Consider the following 8,874-nt stretch of genomic DNA (forward strand, 5'->3'; position numbering starts at 1 on the left):
ACACTCAAAGTAGCGAAACAAACATCATAGCCGGGCGACTCCGTCTTTTGGGACCAAAGTCCACCCCAAACCTCATCCCAGGACCTCACGGTGCCAGGGCAGGACCCCAAAGCTACAGGCCTGCCACCCTCCACCCCAGGAGCCCCCACGCCTCCGAGCCTCATCATTTGCTGGGTCTCTCATCCTTTTCTTCTTCTTCTTCTTCTTTCATTTGTGTTTTTATCCTTCAGACACAAGACAAAAATACACCTCATTTTATCATCTTAGATATATATATTTCACTCTCACCACATAAATACAAAACATCCAAATATCCAAAACATTCAGAACAAAGTTAGTAGCCAGGATTCAGTGACACCTACCCATGTTTGAATCGTTCATTATTTTCTTCACTATTTCCTAAAAGAAAAAAATAAAGAGGGTGGGGGAAGCTTCCGATGTAAATAATTTACAATAAAATTACTATTTAAAAAATGCTCTGCGCTCGCTTCGGATGAAGGAATACATTCTAGACACTGCGGCACCTCGCCGTCTAGGTCTGTGGTTTTGGTTAAAATGCGGGTGGCCGTGGCTGCGGGACGGTGGTTGTTGCTCCGGTAAGGGACAGGCTGTGACGGTGTCACGGTCAGGGTTTCTCTGACTTGGGACCTTGGAAAGCTTGGGGGAAGGGGCGCGCAGGGGTGTGGGGAGGGAAGCCTTTCCTACCGGAGCAGGTAGCTGATATGAATAAGGGGGCCGGGTCGCCCCTCTGTCCCCTCTTCGTCCCAGCCACCTGGTTCTCCAAGAACAGCTCTGAAATCCAGTCGTTTCCTGCGCGCTGGAGGGGTTTCGTGAATCCGGGAGTGGGAAAGAGGAGGCAGAGGGCATCGATTCGTTTCCAAGCCCAGCAATTCTGCCTCCGTGTCGACGGGGAGAAGCTGGGGAGAGGCGCCGGCGGCCGCCCAGCTCTCCCGGAGTAGCGGGAAACGTTCTGCCGTCGCCCGAACAGCCTCAGAGAAAAGATTCTGCATTTTCTTTCAATAGAGGCGTTGGCTTTTCTCTAGCTTTTTCCTTGTAAGTTCCTGTGTAAAGCCGGAACACCGAGACCTTGAATTTTGCATTGCCTTGCGGAGCGTTCTCTATCCTGGATTTTCTGCAACCGTCCAAACTCGATTGTTATAGGAGTATTTAAAAACTGGTTTCACTTCATCTGGTTTCACGTGGTAGTTGTTACTCTTGCTTTATTGCTGATCCCATCAAATGTATTAGCGCCGTTGCCCACCGTGATGTTTGGTTTATCTCCTGAGGTCGGGGGTGGTTGTGATTGTTGTTTCTCTAAAGGGGAAAAAAAAATCCGCAAGATTTGTCCAGGCAGAAAGCTGCGTGTGCATCGGCTCTACCAAGCAGTCCTTAGAGTGGAGCCCAGGGGCTCCCCAAAGCCCCGGTTTCTCTGGCAAGAGGAAGGAACGTCTTCTTTTTTGGTCTAACGAAACCTACAAGCTTTTTCAGCCCCAGGGCTCTGCTGGCAGCTTTCCTCTTTCAATATTCATAAGCATGATCGCCGGCAGCAGCGGGCCCAAGCCGGGGTCCTGTGCTTTGACTCAGAACCAGTCTTTTCCCTCCAGGGCCAGGCATTGGTTGGGGGCATCAGTTGGCTAATTCGGGCATTTCCCCCAATTCTTTGGATTCTCCTGGATTCAGAAGGAAGTCGGGGGAAGGAAGGGAAGACGGAGGAAAGGTAGAAAAAAAGTAGCCCAAGGTAAGGTTGGGAGCAGAGACTAATGGGAAAGGAGAGCTGTCAGAGGCCTGGTGGGAGCCTCGGGCGCCGAATTCGCGAGTCCATAAATATCACCACAATAGATACTATAAATATAAATACAGGCAAACACTTAAAATCAGTCCAGCGCTTTTTTCTCGGCCCCTTCTTTACTGTTGGTCCGGGAGTAAGGCTCGAAGGCCGAGGAGCTCAGGTATCGCGCGGAGAGTTCTTGCAAATTCCCTGCCAGCGAACCGGCCATGGTCAGCGGGGCGGAGGACAGGCGGCTGGCGACCGAGCCGAGCAGCGAGGGCACGGGTAGGCTGAAGAGGCCGTGGCCGGCGGCCGGCGCGCCCGCGTGCAGTGCCCCCGGCCCAGCGGGCCCGGGGCCCGGAGCGCCGCCCACGGCCGGCGGGTGCGGGGACGCGGCGCCCGTGGGGCCCGGGGCGGCGGCCGCGGCGGCCGCGGCCGACCCCGCCGCGGCGCCGGTGCCCAGGGCCGGCAGGCTGGGCCCGCGGAGCGCGGAGCCGAGCGCGCCAGTGGCGCATGGCGGCAGCAGCGCGGGTAGGCCGGGCGGCGACAGCAGGCGGCCCTGCTCCAGCAGCCGCAGCACGCTGCACGTGGCGGCCGTCTCCGACACCACCGAGCGCAGCTCCGAGTCCTTGCCCTGGTCCTTCTTCTGCTTCGTGCGCCGGTTCTGGAACCAGACCTTCACCTGGGCGCAGGGGCACGGGGAGGGCGGGAGAGAGGGGCAGGGGGAGACGGGCGTCAAGGGGAGCGGGCTCCCAGGACGCGAGGGCTCCACAAAGGTCACTTTCCCAGTCCCGGCACCAGCCCCACCTTGCAGCAGGAGAGGCTGCTGGCCCGGGAGCTCCCTGGACCACGAAGAGTTGGACACGGCTGCACTAGGCTGGGCTTCCAGGTCGTGGAAGCAGGCCTAGGCTGTCAGAGATTATAAGTAAAGTAATAAAGATGTCCGTGACTCTAACTCGAAGGGAGACCAGAAGGGATTTCACGGGGCTGCCTAGCTAGCTACCTGCAGCCAGACCGGGATCATCCTGGCTTGTGAACTCACATTTCCAGGAGAGGGGTGAGGCCTGAAGGCTGCTGTGTGGGAAGCCAGGAGTGGGTGGGGAGCAGTGTTGCTCTATCTTTCTGGACCCAGGCCCCTGGCTCAACCTAATTTAGCCCTGCGACATTAGCGCTGTCCAAGGCTTCAAGAGGCTGCCACTTGCGTATTAGGGTCAGACTTGACCATTAACTAGCCCCAAGCTGGGAAGGTGGCTATAGAAGGAATTATTTGTGCAGGCTGGACTTTATAGGCCAAGCTATCTCCACCTCCTCTCCCCACCTCTGGACTGGAGGCTCTGAGTGATACTCTTAATTTATCACCTGCTCTCCAACATGAACTTTGGAATCATGGGAGGAATTCAGGAGGCTGAGGTGAACTAAATTCTCTCCACCAACCTCCCTCTCACTTTCTTATCTCCCTCTGCCCCCTCTTCGGGCCCACCTGGTGGCCTAGAATGGAGTTAGCAGCTATATGGAAAGGTCTAGATTTTGTAAACTAAGAGGGGTGGCAGTCGAGAATATAGGAAGAAGCTTTCATGCCAATTCAAACTATAAAAGAACATCCAATGTGATCTGTCTTCAGTTCTCAGCTTTCTGCCCAGATCCCAGGCCTAAAATGCTCCTTACCTGCATCAGGGCACCAGGAAAGAGACTGGCCCTCGGAAAGGAGTCTGCCTTACGGAGGCCAAGCTCGTGCCAGGCCCTCACCAGGCCCCAAAGGGCCTCCACAAGGCAAAGCTCTTGGGGTCCTGCAAAGCCCGGGGCCCAGAGTCTACGTGACTAACTCCAGTAACATCATACGGATTTTATGTAAAGGAAAAGACCTGAAGTGTGGTTGGCAGTGCTGGCTCCCAAGGCTCCAGATCCCACATATCACTGTCACAGAAGACAGGGCCTCCCAGGTGCCCAGTGGGTGCCCAGGGGTGGGAATGAGTCTAGGTCCAGGGTAGGACTTAGGGTCAGGGCAGCCTGCCCGCAGAAGCGCATCTCAGGAATGTGTGCCTTTCCAATCTGGTTGTCACCCTCAGCACCCAGGTGCCTTTGGCCCCAGCTGCCAATAAGAGACCTGGGTGTTGAATACACCTGAGGTCCCCAAAGGGGGTGGTGCCTGGAAATGTGGCCTACACCATGTGGCCAGGACAAGGGCAAACTTGGGTCCTTGTGGAGCAGAAGACACAAGCAAGGAATTCTCAAGACTGTGATCCAAGAAGAATTCCTAGGGACAAAATTTGGGGCTTCCTGGGCTAGGCCGAGGTGGGCAGAGCGCAGGCCCTGGAAAATCTGAGGACGGAGAGGGAAGGAATGGTTTAGGGAAGGGCAGAAATCGAGAGGTCTGGTCCCCATCCAGTCCACCTCCCCTGGGAGTCTCTGTCCAGAGCTCGGCCGGGCACGGGAGCCGGTGAGAGAGGTGGGGAGGCAGGCTTGTGCAGAGCTGTGCACCGCCTGGCCACCTGGTACCTGGGTCTCGGAGAGGTTAAGCTGCCGGGCGAGCTCGGTCCGCTCTCGGCCCACCACGTACTGGCAGCGCTGGAACTCCATCTCCAGCCGGTACAGCTGCTCCGCCGTGAAGGACGTGCGCGTCCTCTTGGGCCGGTCCAGGTCCAGGCCCTTGGGCAGGATGATCTCTCGGATGGAACCCTTGGCATCTGAGGAAGGGGAGATGTCAGCCCCCGCAACCCTCCCGGCCCTCCACCTCCCTGGCCGGAGCTGGCTGGAGGACTCGGTCGCCAGCTGCCTGCAGTCTGGGGTGGGGGATGGGGGCGGAGGGCCGCGGTCACAGCCGGGGAGCAAAGACACTGTGCGTTTTTGGGGAGCCAGGGGGCAAACTCCACACCGCTGACGAGAGGCGGAACCAGACTTAGCCTTTACAGAGGCCTCTAGACACGGGAGGGGGGAAAAAAAAATTCAAATCGGCTGACGATCCTTCCGGCCTGGGGGCTTCGGCTGCGCGGTCTGGGTCCCCTGTAGCCTGACGGTCTCCAGGCTGACCAGGCCGGGGCCCAACGGCCCCAGCCCTGGAGCGCGCAGACCAGCCTCGTCTCCCGCTGTCCCAACGCCCCACCCCGCGGTCTCCTCTCCGGAGCCGGGGCGGCGGAAGGAGGAGGGACAGAGTAGGGGCCGCCGGGGCCTGGCGATCTGCTGGCGGGGGCGGCGCCGGGCCGGGCCCGGGCCTCAGCACCGCTGCCCCCAGAGCCGAGCGCACAACGCGCAGCACAGCGGGGCCGAGCGGAGCACCGAGGCGACCGCCGCGGCCCGGCGACCCAGCTCAGCCGCTTCTCCCGGCGGCGGCGGCGGCGGCAAGCCTCAAGCGCGGCGCCGGGGCCCTCGGCCCCGCAGTGGCCGGCGCTCGGCCTCTGTTCCCCGGCGCCCGCACTCCCCCTGGGTGCCCTCGGCCCTCCGGGGCGCGGGAGCCGGCGGGCAGGCTCCCGGCAGGTCCCCTGGCTCTCGCACAGCGCGCGCTCGTCCTCCATCGCGTTCCCCTCCTTCCCTCCGCGGAGGCCGCAGCCCGGAGCCCGGGCGGGTCGGCGCAGCCCCCCGGCTCCCCAGCCGCCCGGGAGGCGGGGCCCCTCGCGGCTCGGAGGGTCGAGGCTGCAGGGGCGAGCGCGCCCCAGGTGCGAGTGTCCCGCAGCCGGCCAGACCGGGGCCGGGGGGGAGCGGAGGGGGGGTGGGGAAAGCAGTAACTTTCTTCGAGTTCGCAGCCGACACCTCCTCCCCGCGGGCCTGCGTCTGGGGCGGCGCACAGCTCGGGCCCCCGAGTCCTCCCCCGAAGCACGCGCGCCCCGCCGCCCGACCCCATCCCTACCTCGGACCAGGATCCGGCGGCAGTAATCCGGGTCCGCGGCCGAATTGGATTTACTTTTGTTACAGTCCTCCGCGGCTCCCGACGCGGAGAAGGCGCCCTGCGACTCCTTGAGGAAGGCGGCGGGGAGGTTCCCGTCCGCACCCTTGCTCTCCCGGCTCTCCTTGTGCGCGTTCTTCGAGACCCGCGCAGCCTCTGCGTCCGAGTGGCACCGAACGTCCATTTTGTCTGGTTTCCCGAACATGGGGGGGGGAAAAAAAGGAAAAAGAAAAAAAGAAAGAAAAGAAAGGAAAAAAGAAAAAAAAAAAAAAAGGAGGCACCGCGGGGACAAAACCCTACAAAGGAGCCCCTGCGCCCTGCGCAGGGACAGGCAAGCGGCACGAATGAATGTCCCCGCGGGGCGGCTGCGGCGCCGCGGGCGGGTCAGCGGCGCCCGGAGAGCCGCGCGCTCGCGGGGAGGCGGCGGGTCTGATCCCGGGTCCCGACGGAGCCTCGGCGAGGCCGCCGCGTCGGCGTCCGCGTCCTCTGGGCACGTCCGGTGTCCCCAGCCCGGCGATCAGGGAGCGAGCAGAGCAACTCCGAAACGCTGCGGCTCCCGCCTGCGACTGAGACGGCGACTTGTAGCTGTCCGACACCCGCGGGGACGCGCGCTCGCTGTTGCAATTGATTACGGGTAATTTCGCAGCCCCCACGTTTCGGTTACCTCATGAATACACTAAATTGTTTGGATAATATATCAGATCGTAATGGATGGTTTCTGTCCTTGTCCCCAATCAAGTAGGGGTTTAGCCGGTGGATAAACGGAAATGACTGCTCTTGCTTTCAGGAAACACACAATCAAAGACCCACACTTCCAGAAAAACTTTTGACAAGATTCATCCTGAATTGTTAGTACCATTAGCAGGCATTATTAACTTTCCCTTTGCCTTTGACCCTCCTGCTCACACACCGGCTAGAGGGGTTTTCTGCGCACTCGACAGATAGAGCTGAATGAGGGAGGAGGGGGGAGGGAAAAAGAAAGCAACAGAAACCCTCACACACCCTGCTGCGGAAGAAAGAGGTTGCCTCTGGGGGAAAGGGGGGGAGGGAGTAAAAGTTTTCCCAAAAAGTATCTCCCCCCCGAACTCCAAAAGCCAAGCTTTCGCCCCAAATCACTCCTTCTTAACACACCTCGACGCTGACAGCCATCTTAAACGGCCACCTCTCTCCATTTAGTGTTCCCGTTGGGGTTTTTCACGCCCGCACCTCCGGCAGCCCTGAGGCAGCCCATTCAAAGGGCAGCTTTGTGCTCAGAGTCCAGCAGGAGAGGAGGGGGGGGGGGAGAGGGAGAGGGCCGAGAAAAATCTCAACTGTGAGTTCTGCTTCAAAAAAAAAAAAAAAAGTTTTCCCCTAGCTATTTCATTGTCTCTGCTACAATATCTTTGAGAAAAGCAACAGCCAGTAATCCAATAAGAGCATTGATTAGGCTACAATGATTCAATTCAAGCGCATGGCCTTGTGCAAGGAGCAAGCTCCAGCCCTTCTCGTCACCTTGCCGGGGCAGAAGCCCTCTCCACGCCGCTCTCCCCATTCATTCCTTTATGGGAAATGCGGAGCAAAAGGAGTGAAAGATGGCAATTATCTAATTGGACTATTAACAAACAGTCCTCTGAGTGCGGCGGTCTGGCGTGGCTCCTGGGCGGGGGAAGGGCCGTGTTCCCTGCCCTCATTCACAAAGAGTGCAGGGGCCGGGGAGGAAAGGGGGTTTTTTAAAGGGAGTGGGGTGGGGGGGGGGAGAAGAGGTGGGAGGTTTGGCTGAGAATTTTTCCACACAATTCGCAGAATGGGGGCGGAGGCGGGCGGGGAAGAGGAGGGGGCCGGGCGGGGGTGTCAGCGAGCGGGTGGGAGAGAAGCGGGCGGAGGGGGTGCGAGTGTGTGCGGTGGGCTCCGAGGGGCCCCCGCCCGCCGCCCGGCGCGCTCCGCCCGCCGCGCGGTCCCGCCGCCACCCTGCTCGGCCTCGTGGAGCGTCCGCGAGTGGGAGGGGCCTCTGAGCCGGGTCCTTCGCGCCCTCCCCTCCCCTGGCGCCCCCACTCTTTTGGGCCCCTCGCAGGACCCCAGCTCGGTCCGGTTCCGGAGGCCGCCTCTGGCCCTGGAGGCAGACCTTGGGCTTTTACTGTATTTGATTGTGTGTGTGTGTGTGTGTGTGTGTGTGTGTGCGCGCGCGCGCGTGTGTGTGCGTGTGTGCGTATGAGTGTGTGTGTGATTGTCCTGAGCTACTCTCCGCAGGGAGGCGGGTTTCCCGGGCCCGGCAGACGGGTGGCCTGTCAGTCCTCTGGGCTGTCGCCAGCTGGGCCTCCGGATGGACAGTGCTTTTGATTCCGCGCTCTGCCCTGCGGTTCGGTGGGGACGGGTGGGTGGGTGGAGAGGGGGACGCGTCCCTGCGGCCGCCCGGGTCTGAGGATGTAGAGCGGGATGGAGACAAAATCCAGCCAACTCTCCAGTTACTTCCCGGGTTGGCGCCCCGAGGCCCCAGGGCTCCGCTGCCTAGAGGGTCGTGCGAGAGAAAGGCGCAGTCGCCGGGTCTCGGCTCCCATTATCGCGTAGCCAGAGCAGGGCCCGGAGATGCGAGTCCTCCAGAAGGGGATCCGGGCGGTGGATGGGGCCCTCGTTTCCCCGCAGAGCTCGGCCGGAGGCAATTCCCGGCGCCTCCTTCGGTGAGGAGACGGTGGGGTCCCAAATCCCGGCCCCGTGGCCCTTCTCTGCCGCATGGCCGGCTGTGGAGCGCTGTCCCACTCTCAGACAGCTGGCCCGGCCACCTCCCCAACCTCTCCGGGTCCCTTGCGCAGGAGGATTTGCCGCCCACCTCAAGAGACCCGGGGGCCGTGGAAAGTCCCAGACCCAAGCCTTGGCCTTGGGGGGGGGGGGGGGGGTGAGTGGCTCATCGCTCCCAGCTAGGACGCCTCCTCCTTTCTACGAAGGCAACCGAGGCCCGCGAAACCCACACGGATACTTGCAGCACCGAGTCAAAGGCCCAGAAAAGAATCTTTTAAAATAAAAATACCCAACCCACCACCTCTTCTATTAGGTGGAGGAGGGGAACCGGCCAGGGAGTGAACTGCAGCCCTTAGAAAAGTCTGGCGCAGTGGGTAGTGGAGGCCCAGGGAGGTCCGGGGCTGCATATCAGGCACCACAGGATACGCCAAACTACCACCAAATCCCAAATACCGATTTGAAGTTAGGCGTCACAGACACTGCCCCTCCCTGGGTGATGAGAGGGTGGGGAATCAGT

At 60.5% G+C, this 8,874-nt stretch overlaps 1 protein-coding gene across 2 annotated transcripts; it reads right to left on the minus strand.

The window, feature by feature from the left end:
• Positions 1-358: 358 nt before the first annotated feature.
• Positions 359-5,850, minus strand: VAX1 (ventral anterior homeobox 1). 2 transcript variants are annotated; one of them, XM_039237374.1, is made up of 3 exons: positions 5,610-5,850; positions 4,258-4,452; positions 359-399 (listed from the first exon to the last, which is right to left on the minus strand). In XM_039237374.1, the coding sequence occupies exons 1-3, from the start codon at positions 5,848-5,850 to the stop codon at positions 359-361; spliced, it is 477 nt and encodes a 158-aa protein (XP_039093305.1). The 2 variants fall into 2 exon arrangements, with proteins under 2 accessions (XP_039093305.1, XP_039093304.1); XM_039237373.1 differs by lacking the exon at positions 359-399 and adding an exon at positions 1,875-2,450 and having other exon boundaries at positions 4,265-4,452.
• Positions 5,851-8,874: the final 3,024 nt, after the last annotated feature.

This window comes from Hyaena hyaena, unplaced genomic scaffold (genome assembly GCF_003009895.1).
Source record: "Hyaena hyaena isolate Hyena2069 unplaced genomic scaffold, ASM300989v1 scaffold_124, whole genome shotgun sequence".
Lineage (NCBI taxonomy): Eukaryota > Metazoa > Chordata > Mammalia > Carnivora > Hyaenidae > Hyaena > Hyaena hyaena.

What these genes read in the sequence shown, in the direction of transcription:
- VAX1 (XM_039237373.1), bottom strand. Translation starts at nt 5,850, where the DNA reads ATGTTCGGGAAACCAGACAAAATGGACGTTCGGTGCCACTCGGACGCA. An exon ending in CCGCCGGATCCTGGTCCGAG is followed by an intron (nt 4,453 to 5,609) that starts GTAGGGATGGGG and finishes CCCCTTCCTCAG; the next exon opens with ATGCCAAGGGTTCCATCCGA. An exon ending in TTAACCTCTCCGAGACCCAG is followed by an intron (nt 2,451 to 4,264) that starts GTACCAGGTGGC and finishes CCCTGCGCCCAG; the next exon opens with GTGAAGGTCTGGTTCCAGAA.